General features: G+C 34.4%; 2 protein-coding genes across 2 annotated transcripts; both read left to right on the top strand.

The window, feature by feature from the left end:
* The first annotated feature begins 1,260 nt into the window (after positions 1-1,260).
* Positions 1,261-6,105, top strand: LOC11424367 (transketolase, chloroplastic). Its single transcript, XM_003605092.4, has 7 exons — positions 1,261-1,840; positions 3,000-3,090; positions 3,235-3,340; positions 3,437-3,719; positions 4,264-4,412; positions 4,502-4,655; positions 4,780-6,105. Exons 1-7 carry the CDS (start codon positions 1,376-1,378, stop codon positions 5,737-5,739), a joined length of 2,208 nt encoding a protein of 735 aa, XP_003605140.1. The 5' UTR covers positions 1,261-1,375; the 3' UTR covers positions 5,740-6,105.
* Positions 6,106-9,068: 2,963 nt separating this feature from the next.
* LOC11419944 (3-phosphoshikimate 1-carboxyvinyltransferase 2) lies at positions 9,069-15,227 on the top strand. Its single transcript, XM_003605091.4, has 8 exons — positions 9,069-9,719; positions 10,756-10,991; positions 11,450-11,603; positions 12,335-12,549; positions 12,631-12,748; positions 13,877-14,087; positions 14,536-14,597; positions 14,824-15,227. Exons 1-8 carry the CDS (start codon positions 9,366-9,368, stop codon positions 15,040-15,042), a joined length of 1,569 nt encoding a protein of 522 aa, XP_003605139.1. The 5' UTR covers positions 9,069-9,365; the 3' UTR covers positions 15,043-15,227.
* The last annotated feature ends 665 nt before the right edge of the window (positions 15,228-15,892 follow it).

The following is a 15,892-nucleotide window of genomic DNA, read 5'->3' as shown; positions in this document are numbered from 1 at the left end:
ACATCGGGGCCACTCTTAAGACATTGAGAGATGAGTTAGGTTATAAATAAAGAGTGTACTAGCTCCAAAGATACAAACAAACAAAACACTATTGGGTGAGTCCCTTATTGTGTTACTTTGTTAAACTAACGTTCAAAATTTTAACCAAAAGCAACGCCCAAATGAAGAAAAAAAATATATTGGGCGTGGCTGGGCTGGTGTGGCACTTGCCACACTAGGCCTAGTTCAAGTCCGTCCTTGCTGTTGGAGATGATCTGAACGATGAGGATTGGCCTCAACACATTCACATGCGATGACACACACATGACTTTTCGTGCACCTTTACGGTGCTTTCTCAGGGAGAATCCGAACCTTGTCATTTTGGGCCGCTTTTATTAGGCTTATTTGCATTAGACTTTTAGCCGATCCAAAATAACATCTAAAAAAATTTGGTTACACTTCAAAATGACAAATATGTTATTCAAATTTTATATTGTAAACAAAACCCCTTCCAAACCAAGAATGCTCATTTTCTTAAACTCGAAAGCGTGCATCTCCATGAAACTTGAACGTTCATCTCCACCTCTCAAACCCCGAAGCATCCATATCTAATCTTCAATTTATCAAGTTCTTTATGTATCAAACTTTGTTTTTGGTTAAAAAAAAAAAAGAAAAAAGTATTTTTTGTGTTAAACCCAAACAGACCTAATCCTATAATAAGAATATTTGTTTGAGTTGGACCAACGAGTCCTTAAACATAATTAAAAATATATCATAAATTTTTATAACTAAACGATATTCTATTTCCTACAAATTTTAACATTTAGATTAAATTTTGGTATTTAAAATCTTTACATTTGAATTTACTTAAAACATTTTAAGATTAACACAAAAGTTTTAAACAATTATTTTAAAGAAAATATTAACGAGTGCCATGAATTTAAAATCATAAATATATTACCTAAACAATATCACTTTAGATTTGAATAAATTGATTTAGGTTAAACAAAACTTGAACTCATTCAGAAAAAATGCATGTTGAATTTGGTGACTGTGTTCCAATTGTTAATCCAAATCCATGAACTACCCTTATCAAAATCCAACCCTTCCATATCAACATTCTTAACCTAAGTTGTATTCATTTATCTTGAAAAGAAATAACATTAATAATCAACAAAATAAATAACTTTGTAAAGAAATAATATATTTTTCTCTCTCTCTCTCTCTCTCACATTGTACACTGAACCAGTCCTCTATGGGCGACAACCTCAACAAAAACAAATCTCCCTCTCTCTCTCTCTACAAAACCAACCAAACTGCAAAATCAAAATGATCTCATTCTTATCGAACAAACCAACTTTCACATTCACATTTTCTCTCACTCTCTCTCTCAACAATGTCTTCATCTTCTTCCACTTCCCTCTATCTCACCAACCCCCATCTCACGCGCCACACATCATCCCCATCCACCACGCGCCTCTCTTCTCTCCCATCCACCATCACCCTCAACCGCACACCAACCCCAACAACCCACCTCTCTCAATCCCATCATCTCCGTCATACCGCCATCCATGCATCCGTCTCCGCACCACCGTCAACCACCACAGACTCATCTCTCGTTGAGAAATCAGTCAACACGATCCGTTTCCTCGCGGTTGATTCGGTTGAAAAAGCCAATTCGGGTCATCCTGGTTTACCTATGGGTTGTGCTCCAATGGGTCATGTGCTTTATGATGAGGTTATGAGATATAACCCCAAGAATCCGTTTTGGTTTAACCGTGATCGGTTTGTTTTGTCCGCTGGTCATGGTTGTATGCTTCAGTATGCTTTGCTTCATCTTGCTGGATATGACAGTGTTAAGGTAACGCCAAAAAATTATCTGGGTCAGGTTGATTTGTTGAAAAGTTTCGAACTTTTGTGTTTTTTTGTTTTTGGTTTGAGAATTTTGGTTGTTTTGGTTTTTTGGTGTGTTGTGATCTTTCTAGTACTGTCATTTCAGATCAAAAGTGTGTTTCACTGTCCCACACGACATATATACGTGTCTTTATATGTAATCACTTTATTTTCTGAGAAGTATTTTGTTGTGTTGTATCTGATGTCCATATTTGTGTTTATAGTTATGTTCATGTCTTAGTGCTTCATAGCCATAGGTTGTGATTTGATGTGACTGTTTGGGTTAGGAGATTGGATTCTCCTGCCTCTCTCCACTGTCAACGTGATAAGGCATTTGAGACATTGGTGACCGTCTGATCGAGATTTGAATGGTTCATAGGAAAATAGATTTTACTTCTTATTTTAATTTTTAAAATATTAAACTTGAATATGAATGGTCCAATCTTGACCGAACAGCTACTAATGTCGCGAAGGGAAGTCTGACTGAGGGAACGCACCTGATCTTTGGTCTTAGTCAGTGGGTATGATGTGATGGATGTAGCTCTCATATTTTAGATTGAAGTATAGGAAATGGTACTGACACACACATATAGACACCTTTTGTGTTCGACACTGACACATGTATTTGCATAGGATCACTTTCTTTTTTATAATTATTATTATTACTAGTTTCATTGTTTTGTCTGGTGTCTTGTTTTTTATATTTGGTCTGATGTTTTTGTTAAGATCTAGTAAGTATCCTATTTTAAGAAATAATGTTTCTGTTGTTGTGGGTAATGGGGATGTGAGTGTTTGTTTCCTTGCATGTTGTTGAGTTCTGTTTGTTTATGTTGAAAGTTGAAAAAGTTTTACCATACTGGCACTTTTTGATTTTTGAATAAAACTAAAAGCAAATTACTCTTTTTAACACTCACCGGTAAATAGATTAATTTATTACTTTATTAAAGGTGTATTTTGATCTATTAAGGGATGGTTAGCGAGTTAAATATGAAAAGAGTGTAATATTAGGATTCTTTTGTTTTTGATCTTTGATTTACGGGAACTTGGGAAGTATTTATTTGCCTTTTCTTTTGGACTTGTTAACCATAAACTGAAGTGTTGTTATTATGTTTTGGTTTGAATTTTAGGTAGAAGATTTGAAGCAATTTCGTCAATGGGAGAGCAGAACCCCTGGACACCCTGAGAATTTTGAGACTCCTGGAATTGAAGTCACCACAGGTTCGATACAACTTGGAGTTTGTATTACCTGTTATGAGTTTCAGTGTCGTTTTTATATATTTTCTATTTTCATGATTAGGATATCATGTAGTCTATTTGGTTGCTGTTGTTTGTTTGTTTAATCTTTTCTTGCAAATTTTCCAGGTCCTCTTGGTCAGGGAATTGCCAATGCTGTTGGTTTAGCCCTTGCAGAGAAGCACTTAGCTGCCAGATTTAACAAGCCCGACAATGAGATCATCGATCATTACACGTAAGATGACTAACTCTTGTATTTCTCCTTTTCATCTTCTCTAAAATAATGGCCTTAGTTGTCTTCTGTTTTGCTTACGATACTTGTTTTCTATAGGTATTGTATATTGGGTGATGGTTGTCAAATGGAGGGAATTGCAAATGAAGCTTGCTCACTTGCAGGACACTGGGGACTAGGAAAGCTAATAGCATTTTACGATGACAATCACATTTCTATTGACGGTGACACCGAAATCGCATTCACTGAGAGTGTTGAAAAACGTTTTGAGGGACTTGGGTGGCATGTTATTTGGGTAAAGAATGGAAACACTGGCTTTGATGAAATTCGTGCTGCCATTAAGGAAGCAAAAGCTGTCAAAGACAGACCCACATTGATCAAGGTTAGTTTTAAAAGGCTAAAATATGATAGGTTTAGCTAAATCTGATATGCTTGTGAAACCAACATATTAAGATTCTGTTTTACAAGATGATGTGATTATACTCAGTTCCAAAATAAATGTCGTTTTATCTTTTCAAAGTAATATTAATTTATTTATTCCTATTTACTCTTAAATTAATAGTGTGTGCATCACTTTCAAGTCATTATATTCTACTATGCAAGTCATTATATTCCACTATGCGGCTATGACAATTGTTAATAGCCAATGGTGAATGAAGATAATTTTGTAACATTGTCACATTTATTCATTCATTTGTTGCTTTTCTTAATCTATCTAAAAAACCTTGAGCGATATTTTTCTGGAATGGAGGGAGTATTGAAAAACGCTACCAAAGTGATTTCTTTTACTGAAGACTGCATTGTGTTCCCCCGAGAAGCTGAAAACTAGATAGAATATAGAAATGAATTGAAGTAGCAAGTTTTGTGCCTATCAGTTTAATTAAGCGTTGTTTGTTGCTGTTTGCTGATGTTTATCCATTTCACAGTTCACAACAACCATTGGTTATGGTTCTCCGAATAAATCCAACTCCTACAGTGTGCATGGAAGTGCACTTGGTGCCAAAGAAGTTGATGCCACAAGAAACAATCTTGGATGGCCATATGAGCCTTTCCACGTGCCCGAGGATGTCAAAAAGTATGGATGATGTAGTTATAGATCTCCGTTTTCTACCACACTGTTGTGATTAATATGAAACTTAATAAGAATTGCTTTTTTGATTGCAGGCATTGGAGTCGCCACATCCGTGAGGGTGCTGCTCTTGAGTCCGAGTGGAATGCCAAGTTTGCTGATTACGAAAAGAAATACAAGGAGGAGGCTGCAGTATTGAAATCTATCATCAGTGGTGATTTACCTGCTGGTTGGGAGAAAGCACTTCCGGTGAGTAAATTCCAAAATTTTATCTTTTTTCATAATATTTACATGTGGAGTATGTATCGACCAAATTGATCAAGAATCTGATGTTAACGAGTGTCATATTGATACCGTTCCAATTTCATTTCAGACTTACACTCCAGAGATCCCTGCCGATGCCACCCGAAACCTATCGCAGCAAAACCTTAATGCCCTTGCGAATGTTCTTCCCGGTCTGATTGGTGGCAGTGCAGATCTTGCTTCTTCCAATATGACCTTGCTGAAAAAGTTTGGTGATTTCCAAAGTGATTCTCCAGCAGAGCGTAACGTTAGATTTGGTGTTAGAGAACATGGAATGGGAGCAATCTGCAACGGCATCGCTCTTCACAGCCGTGGACTTATTCCATACTGTGCAACCTTTTTTGTTTTCACCGACTACATGCGTGGTGCCATTAGGCTTTCCGCCCTATCCGAAGCCGGTGTTATATATGTCATGACTCACGATTCAATAGGACTTGGAGAGGATGGACCAACCCATCAGCCTATAGAGCACCTGGCAAGCTTCCGGGCAATGCCAAATATCTTGATGCTCCGTCCCGCTGACGGTAACGAAACGGCTGGAGCATACAAAGTTGCAGTGCTTAACAGGAAGAGACCCTCTATCCTTGCCCTTTCTAGACAAAAATTGCCTAACCTTGCCGGAACTTCTATTGAAGGAGTTGAAAAGGGTGGATACATCGTCTCTGACAACTCAACAGGAAACAAACCTGATGTCATTTTGATTGGAACCGGTTCCGAATTGGAAATTGCATACAAAGCTGGTGAGGATCTAAGAAAAGAAGGAAAGGCTGTTAGAGTTGTTTCCTTTGTTTCTTGGGAACTTTTTGATGAACAATCACAAGCTTACAAGGAGAGTGTTCTCCCTACTGCTGTTACGGCTAGGGTTAGCATTGAGGCCGGATCAACATTCGGGTGGGAGAAAATTGTTGGAAGCAAAGGAAAAGCAATCGGCATTGATCGTTTTGGAGCTAGTGCTCCTGCAGGAACAATATACAAAGAGTTTGGTATCACTAAAGAAGCTGTTATTGCTGCAGCAAAAGAGCTTATTTAGAACTATTAGTTTTTGTTCATTTAAGAACTTTCTCTTTTATTTTTCTTCTGGTTTTGCTTTTGCTTTTGGGTTTGATATATCTACACAGAAAAGGGTGTTTCAATAGCATCATGTTGTTGCTTGAATAAGAAAAAGGTTAGATTACTGTTGCTTATGATTGTGAGTTGTGAGTTAAGCTAAGCAACATTGATCAAAGTAGATTACACTAATAAATTTTTACGAAATAGTAAACTTTTCAACCGATTGAGTTGACATTGTTAAATCCAATGATGTTCATGACTGTTCAATTGTTCATCTATGTTAGTTGTATTTTCTTTCGGTTGTTGGCATTGTGAAATTGCAAATAAGCATATGTGTTTGGAAGAATTTATTTAAGTTGTTATAGGTTTGATTTTATGTTTTATGATGATAGTAGTTTTTATGCATTTGTATATAATGTGTTTTATATTTTCGTTTGACGAAAGGAAGGGGGAGATTTTAATATAGAAAATGTGATTTTTTTCCCCCAACCAAATAGACCCTTAAAATGATTTTTTTTTTTCCTCATAAAAATGAACTAGAAAGTTGCATTTCCATAAGGAGGTAACATTGAAGAATTTGAAAGTTGCATTTATACAAGGGTCTTTGTAGATTGGCTTATAGCTTGTGTTTGTTTAAGAAGGTAACCTAACTCATGTACCTCACTCAACATGCCTCCAAATCAAGCTGATCATGTTTGAGAACTTTTAAAAGGGTGAATTCAAGAGGCCATTCCTATCACTAAATCGTTTTACTTTTCCCCACCAACAATCAAATCAATCTTATAACTCTTCTTCGGCGTTATTTTCAAGTAGGGGTGAGAATAAGTCAGACCAATTTACAAAGGTCTACGATCTAGTCTACGTCAGATCCAGGTCAGATCAGACTTATTAAATAAAGAAGACTTAATTTTTTTTAACCATAAAATTTAGAATGATAGAGAAGTAACTTGCAGCACTAATTAGTTAGAACTACTTGGTAACTAATTGCTTTCTTATAACAACTTTTAGGACTTGCAAGTGTTTTTAGTTAGAGATTAGTAAGCATCATAGCTAGGTAATGGAGTCATTGCATTGTAATGCTTAAGAGTATGTTTTGATAAGAGAATGTTTTGAGATAATGTAGTTTTTAAGATATATTCAAATTCTTTTAGCAAATTTTTTCTGTTTGAGTGATTAATATGGATAATTTTCTATGATTCATTGATTGCAACACATGATAACGCTTCTCTTTTATGCAACAAGAGTGGGGATATAACATTATTATAGATAATTTTGTATGATTCATTGACCAATTTTTCATTATAGTTTAAAAAAGATAAATTTGTATCAGTTGAAAAAAAAAAAAAGGATATTTAAAGGGATCCCCCACCAAAATTCCCACATGGTTGGTGAGAACAAGAGTGTCACCCTCACCACACTTGCCTATTCTCACCAACCCACTCACTCAACCTCTTGTTTATTTTTTTTTACGTGTATCCACTCCCCTCTCACCTACCTACCTTTTCAATAGTATATGCTTTTTTTTTTTATCACTTATATATACCTAGTCCTCCTCTATATTTAATGTTCATTGTTTTTTTAAGGAATGTTCATTTGTTGATCGCATAAAAAAAATTGACCTCGATAAAGTTTTTTTCAAAGAAATTGTAATGGTACTAAAATTGATATAAGGAAATCTCAATTAATTGATAATGTTTTGCTGTGAATACACAATCACAGAGTATAATTGCAGGAAATAAAATTGCATGAAAATAAGGATATTAAAATGAGAGAAGCGGTTAGGAGAAGAATATTGACATCACACATATAACATATTCCTTCCATATCATAAATGTGAATGAAAATTGATTCAGTTGATATAGAATTGATTATTCACAAAATCGTGGATTTAGCACCCGTTTTTGATGTATGATTATATGTAAATACTTTGGAGTTCAACTTATCTAATTTTTTATTTTTAAAAAAAATCACACACGAACGCGCCTATATATGGGTTAAATATGTTTTTCTCGTCCTTATAGATATCGTCCATCTTCCATCTTCCATCTTCTTCCAATTTTTCTTCCTCTATTTTCATCTTAGCCACACACTTTCATCATTTCTTCTATCCATATCGACCATTTCTGCTAAAAATTCACAAATATGTCATAAAACGTTAAAACACCCATGATATCTGCAAACAAGAGTGTTGATCTTAGTGGTTGAGAGGATTGAGACGAAAAACATAAAGATTTCCAGCACGATCGATTGTTACATCTCCATGGCACATTCAATATCCTATTTCCTCAAACATGGTTCTTTAATTAGACAACTAGAATACATGTAATCTACATTCCAAAAAAAAAATGGTTCTTTTGCACCATCCTAGCTTATTTTCATATATCTTACATAAGAGTGTGCCTCCTTATTGTTCTTTTGACACCACCTTTTATCATCACAATTGTTGCACTTTTAGCGGATTTCATCTATGCAGTACTTGGATATGATCGAGGAGTAAAACCACCATTTTTTTTTGTTCCGTGTCAGTTTATAGTGCATGTGTCAATAATTGGATGACTATTTGTATCATTCTACTCTTACATAATTCATTGATTACAACAAAATAACTATGATAGTTCAATACAAAATATTTAAATTGGGAACTTTCTTGAGTGTTAACAAAAATATACGATGCCATATTTTACACACTCTACCCTACATTCAGCAATTTATCCTTAATGATTGCCTCAAGAAGCAATGTAAGCATATGCACCTTTTCTTTACACATCTCCATCGAAAATAGGGAAGAAAGACAACAAGAAGATGGAAGAACCAAAGTTTTTAAATTTGAATTTTTTGTCTTCTCATTTTTTTAGCTTTGGTCCATCTACAAATTTTATTTTTTTTTGGTTTTGGTTCCTCTCAGCTGTGACTGATCATCCACTTTGAGATCAGACTCGTTTGCCAAATCATCCACGGCCACATCATCTTCCATTGTCACATACACGATTTTGCAACTGATGATGATGACAGAGATCAAAACCAAAACATTTATAACTTAGAAAGTTTGTTTTAAACAAAAATAGATACATTGACGAAAACAAAAAACACATAAATTTACGGAGACAATTTAGCAATTTAAGCCAAAAATATTTTTATTTTATAGTATTATCTTTTCTCTCAAAAAATATTGTATAATTTTTTTTTTCTCTCAAAAAATATTGTATAAAAAATTTATTCTGTCATATCCAACAATTAATTTATTAATTTACTAAAAAAAAACAAACCATTATTAATAATTTCATTGAACCTATTCTTACATCTATGCAATCCAATATCATCAAAACATCACACATAGTCAAGATTTGAAAACATATCCCATTTTTCCTTGTTGGTAGGTGAAGTTCATGAATCAAAACTCCATCATTTTCACTCAAATTATTTTGCTATAAGCAATTCACCATTGTACAATTATTTGACAACTAAAACCCCCCTTTCATCTCAATCCAACAACCACCCCTTACACCAACTCCCAAAAGAGAGGCATAGAGAGAAAAAACAATAAATTGAATACCAAATCACAAAGAAAAAAAAATAAAAAAGTTTGAAACTTTATGCAAAATTGAAATGGCCCAGTTAAGCAAAATCAACAATCTAGTTCAAACTACTCAAAATTTTCACAATTCAACAAATTCCAACAAACTCAATTCAGCAAAATCAGTTTCATTGAGGTCAAGCATTTGGGGCTCTTCAAAATCATGGAGTTTGAAGCACAAAAATGGAGTCTTTATTGGAAATTGTGATGTGGGTAGGGGGAATTCTGTTGTGTTGAAGGCTTCTGCTAATGTTGCTGCTGCAGAGAAGCCGTCGACGGCGCCGGAGATTGTTTTGGAACCTATTAAGGAGATTTCTGGTAGCATTACATTGCCTGGGTCTAAGTCTTTGTCTAATCGGATTTTGCTTCTTGCTGCTCTCTCTGAGGTGAAGTTTTGATTTTTTTTGCTTGAATTATTTTGTATTTAGTGCATGTTTGGTTATGTGGTGATGAAAATTGATTTTGAAGTTTTACTTTTACTTAAATTATTTATGTATTTAGTTTGTGGTGACGAAAATTGATTTGAGTGAATAGATTCGGTAAAATTGATATTGGTTAAAATTGATTTGAATGTAAAATGATTTATGTTGGGATATGTTTGTGTAAAAGTTAAAGGAACAATATGTAAAAATCAATTATAGAATCAAAAGCTCCAATTTCTAGCTTCAAGTTAGAATCCATTATGGAGGCAGAATCAATTTTACTTGAGAGCAACCAAACATGTAAAAAATTAATTATTCACCTCTAGAATCAATTCTGGCTCCTCCAGAAGTGAAACCAAAATTACACTTTTGTACATGTTATGGTTCTGTGATTAGAAGCTGGAATTTGATACGTAGTTGATTTTGAGTATTAATTTGATGTTATGTCCAAACTACTTATTTGTACATTTTGTGGATATGTGATTACACGCTGGAATTTGATGTGCAGTTGATTTTGAGTATTAATTTGATGTTATGTAATTTAATTTGATAGTGAAAATGAAGCATTCTTATCCCATGAAAATAATAGAGACAACATAAAGTGTTATTTCGGGTGAACATAAAGTGTATTATAAGAAATGGGAGTAGAATTGTGTCTAGGTTGTTTGAATAGGTAGCATAAAGGCTGGGTATTGGACTAGATCATATAATTATTATTATTTTGGATTTTCTTAAATTTAGCCATGAAAGATCTACAACGGTAAGTTATAATTTGGGAGGAACATTCTCTGCCCTATCAGGACTTCAAATGTACACATTCGGAAAAAAAAAATACAAATTTTGTGTAATCCGAAAGTACCTTCCTCGACGGAATATGTGGTCCGGAAGTACACTTCCAGAAACATGGGGTGGAGAAAAGTTTTACCTATAATTTTTATGTCTTTTAATTCCTTAATATATGTCCTGTTGAATAGAGACTATTCTACTATGTTTTATTCAGGGAACAACTGTTGTAGAGAACTTGTTAGATAGTGAGGATATTCATTACATGCTTGAGGCATTAAAGACCCTTGGACTTCGTGTGGAAGATGACAAAACAACCAAACAAGCTGTTGTGGAAGGCAGTGGTGGGTTATTTCCTGAATCTAAAGATGAAGTTAATTTATTCCTTGGAAATGCCGGTACTGCAATGCGTCCTTTGACGGCAGCCTTGGTTGCTGCAGGTGGAAATACAAGGTTTGTCGTTTAAAAATATATTTAGTGTTGTTAAATAGTGGCTATAGAGGCACTATCATATATTGGAATTTGAACAAATCACTATTTTTCTGCGACACACTAGCACTTCCGCGCAGTGCAATTTAAACAAACCACTTTTATTTTCTGCTATCCGCAGTTGCCAAAATTGTGTTGAAGTAATAGTCATAGAACTGACCACAACAAAGTACATCTTCTCCTTCTATCCTGTTATAAAGCTCATCCATATTAGTCAATCTTCTTAAAATAAACTCTAACTATGTGTCTTTGTTTAACATGTCAAAGTCTAGCCTATAATGCATTTTATGAAGAATGCACCAAAGGATCATCAAAGTGATGATCTGCAACCTCACTACTTTCTTTTGTAGGAATTGTATATTTTAGCATGTTTTTTGGTCCGAGTCTCTAAATAGATCAATTCAATGTTTTATATATTTCAGATACATACTTGATGGGGTGCCCCGAATGAGAGAGAGGCCAATTGGAGATTTGGTGTCTGGTCTTAAGCAACTTGGTGCAGATGTTGATTGTTATCTTGGCACAAACTGTCCACCTGTTCGTATAATTGGGAAGGGAGGGCTTCCAGGGGGAAAGGTAAGGCTACCATTAGTTTTCATTTGAAGTTGCCTTGATACTTTATCTTTTCTTGTCCGTCGGTACTTTATTGATTGTCGATTTCGTATACCCACATGGCCACATTTCACAGTAACTGATGTGAGAGTTATCCAGTATTTCAAATGCACAGTCAAGTGCAACATTACAATTTGTTGTGCTCTATGAACTTCACTATTGGGAGAGTAAAGCTCTAACTAAGGAACCATCCCTTCCACTTCTTTAGAATAACTATTGTAATACACTACGGCCTTGTTTGGACAAACAACTTAAATAAGTGATTACCATACAAGTGCTAACGTATAAGCTATTTCTTAACAAAAGATAATAACGTCGAACTGTTTTCATATAAGCTAAAGCTGTTTTCTAAGCTATCATGGACATGTCATAAATTGTTTTCATAAGCTATTCCAAACAGTCTCATAAGTGCTTATGCCAATAGATAAGCTCAAATACATCAATTCAAATAGGCCCTAAGTGGTTTTCTAATCAGACCCCTCACTTGTATAGCCTTTCTACTATTCATATGTCTATTATGGATCGACTATCGAGTCACCAATTTTTCTTTGAAAAAAGAATTAGTTTACATACTTGCTTTAGAATATACTAAGCTTTTTAAATTATGCATTCACCTCCTTATTCTCTCCAAAGGAAATATCGTAATCACTGTCATTTGATCCATTTTTAATCTTATTATCCCATCTCACATGCAGGTGAAACTGTCTGGATCTATTAGTAGTCAGTACTTGACTGCTTTGCTTATGGCAGCTCCGTTGGCCCTTGGTGATGTTGAGATTGAGATTGTTGATAAACTGATTTCTGTTCCGTATGTCGAGATGACTTTGAAGTTGATGGAGCGCTTTGGAGTCTTCGTAGAACACAGTGCTAATTGGGATAGGTTCTTGGTCCATGGAGGTCAAAAGTACAAGTAGGTTTCTACGGTTTTGAGGCACATCACTTTTTACCGTCTTAATGCAATGAGATTAATAACTGTTGTTTTTCGTATCAGGTCTCCGGGCAATGCTTTTGTTGAAGGTGATGCTTCAAGTGCTAGTTACTTCCTAGCTGGTGCAGCAGTTACTGGTGGAACTATCACGGTTATAGGCTGTGGGACAAGCAGTTTACAGGTATTTATGCTGGACATATTCATCTGCGACTATTTTTTTAGTAAACATTTCCTTGTCTTTTATAAGAATCAATATCATCCTGTGAACAATGGGACAATCTTTAACCTCGCTCTTTTTATATATTCTCTTTCATTACTTTCCTACAATACTTATTAATTATTATTCTATACTCTTTAACACTAAAAAGAATCAAACAACAACAACAACCAAGCCTTATCCCACTAAGTGGGGTCGGCTTAACACTAAAACGAATCAATTGTCAAATAAAGAATTCAGATCACCAGATAATGATATTACAGTACTGGAACTGGTGATTAAGCTCACTAATACATTATTGGCAGCGTCATTTTATATGGAACATTGTAGGGACTTAGGTTTCCTTTTGTCTTTGTTCATGAAATTCTATCGTCGTTTGTATTTCTAGTTTCTTCATTGTAAGGTCTCCTGTCTTTCCTTTCTTTTATCTATACTTGTTTTCATTACTTTTGAAAACTTCCTTTTCCTTTTTATGTGAATATGATAATATCTTTCCAAATAAAGAGGATAAATGTTTAAATATTCCCTTAAACTGTTCATTAACATAAGAAGTTCAAACTTCAAACCAGAAAAACAGAAGCAAACGCTAAAGAAGTATAGTTCATTGTGTAGAGTAGTTTTAGTTGGATATCGATCAGTTTCTATAATTTTGAAACACAAGAATTTCGAATAATATTTAAAAAAAAATCAGAGTACAAATACTAATATGCTTATATAGACTACACTAAAGCTAACATACCTGGTTAATAAGTTGAATGCAATTAGTACACTAAATACAAAATATATGACTATGTTTTCAACTCTCCCCCTCAAGCCGGAAATTGATTCAATCATACGACTAGCTTGCAAGTAATTTAGCTGAATTATTTTGTTGGTGCTTTCTTTATTAGCATGTCTTTGAGTTGATGCTTCGAAGGAAGTACGTAGATTATAGTTATCAAACCACTATCCAACTTCTCCTTGATGAAGTGTCAGTCTATTTCAATGGGTTTCATTGTGTTATGCTGAACAAGATTATGAGCAATAATGATAGCGGATTTTTTTATCATATACGTACAGTACTTCTGTTTAACTTTGTCCAATTTTTTAAAGGGAGATGTAAAATTTGCTGAAGTCCTTGAAAAGATGGGAGCTAAAGTTACATGGACAGAAAACAGTGTAACTGTTACCGGGCCTCCACGGGATTCTTCCGGTCGGAAAGTCTTGCAAGGCATTGATGTCAATATGAACAAGATGCCAGATGTTGCCATGACACTTGCAGTTGTTGCACTATATGCTAATGGTCCCACTGCTATTAGAGATGGTATGGTTTAGCTGTTATTTTGTGCTTTAAGAGCTTATTTTAATACATTTGTTTTTATATGGCCAAGGAAATTATTATTATTCCATTAATACTAATATCTTGATCTTATTCTAGAATATCTTAGATTATGTCTTAGGATTATTTTCTTGACTTAGAGTATCTTAGATTATCTCATAAGATTAGTTTTCATATTTCTTAATTATTATCATATTGTTTCACATGAATAATATTTTCATATAGTATTTTTCTTACTGTATATTCCAGTGGACCATTTTCACATAATCACATCATAATTTTTTCCTCTAACACTTGTAGGACATAAGTGCCAGTGCTGCATATACTTTATACTATTCCCTACTTTTATGCACATGAACTATCTACTATATCATTTAGCAAACTTGTTTGTAGCACATAAACATATTTATTCTGTATTTCACCTATTTTTCAGTGGCAAGTTGGAGAGTTAAAGAAACAGAAAGAATGATAGCAATCTGCACAGAACTCAGAAAGGTGAGTCTCATGCTCCTGCTTCCTGTGTAGTTTCTTAAGTCACTGAATTTTCACATATAACTGATTTATTAACTTAACCCACTTGGGTTGGGCCGGTGGTGTTGGCTTGAGACCTTGGAGTGTGCTCATCCTCAAGGTCTTAGGTTCGATTCTCCCCGGTGTCAATTTGGGTGGGCTAGTTTAGCTTAAAAAAAAAACTATATTATTAACTTTGTTGATATTTCAGCTCGGAGCAACTGTTGAAGAAGGTCCTGATTACTGTGTGATAACACCACCTGAGAAATTGAATGTCACATCAATAGATACATATGATGATCATAGAATGGCCATGGCATTTTCTCTTGCTGCTTGTGGTGATGTTCCAGTTACCATCAAAGATCCCGGTTGCACCAGAAAAACATTCCCTGATTACTTTCAAGTCCTTGAGAGGTTTACAAAGCATTAAGCATTCTTGTATATTAAGTAGGCAAGAGAGAGAGAGAGAGAGAGATAAAATACTCACAAAGTTGTGAGCATTTTTTGGCTTGTAAGAATTTTAAAATAAATTGTATTGTTGAAATGAGGTACCATTGATTTTCTGTATGAATGTAGTTTAATTATTAATACTAACTTCGTGTCTATTTCATATTACCATGGCAAAAATTGATTTTAATTGAATTGATTTTAGTTAAACATGAGTTTAAAGTAGAATGATTGATGTTTAGATTCGTTTATGCGAAAGTATGTTGAATAATAAATTTGAGTGTAAAAATGATGACCGGCAAAATTTAGCTTTAAGATGAATTTAATTTCATAGATAAATCAATTCTAATCAAGGACCTTAAACGCATCCCGACCTGAATAAATCTTTTCCGGAGGAATGTCCTTCCGATTAATGCCTCTTGAAATTGTGTGTTGTGTGATGCAGAGAAGGAAATGGATAGACATCTATTCATGCATTGCAATGTGTGGTTGAGGGTGCTATATTGGTTACAAGGGGAGATGATAATGCGCCAAATTTGTTCAACCTTTGTAAGTAAGTGTTGGAATAGTATGTCGAGGAGTAAAAAGGAAACAAAGGGGATGAGACTCATTTGACATTCAACGATTTGGGTCATATGGAAAGTTAGAAACAATTGCATTTTCAACATCTATTCAAGTCTTTGGTATCGCTTTTGTTGATTTTAATGATAAAATTAATATTATTTACTAAATTATATTTTCCGAGTTACACTTATTTTGAATAGGAACTTGATTTATTAAAGAGTGTTTTGAGAATAATGACATTTAATAAAATGAAGATAGTTAGATTTTAC

Source organism: Medicago truncatula, chromosome 4 (assembly GCF_003473485.1).
Source record: "Medicago truncatula cultivar Jemalong A17 chromosome 4, MtrunA17r5.0-ANR, whole genome shotgun sequence".
In the NCBI taxonomy this organism is placed as follows: Eukaryota; Viridiplantae; Streptophyta; class Magnoliopsida; order Fabales; family Fabaceae; genus Medicago; species Medicago truncatula.
The sequence above is the reverse complement of the archived record's forward strand: the minus strand, read 5'-3'. Positions and strand labels throughout refer to the sequence as shown.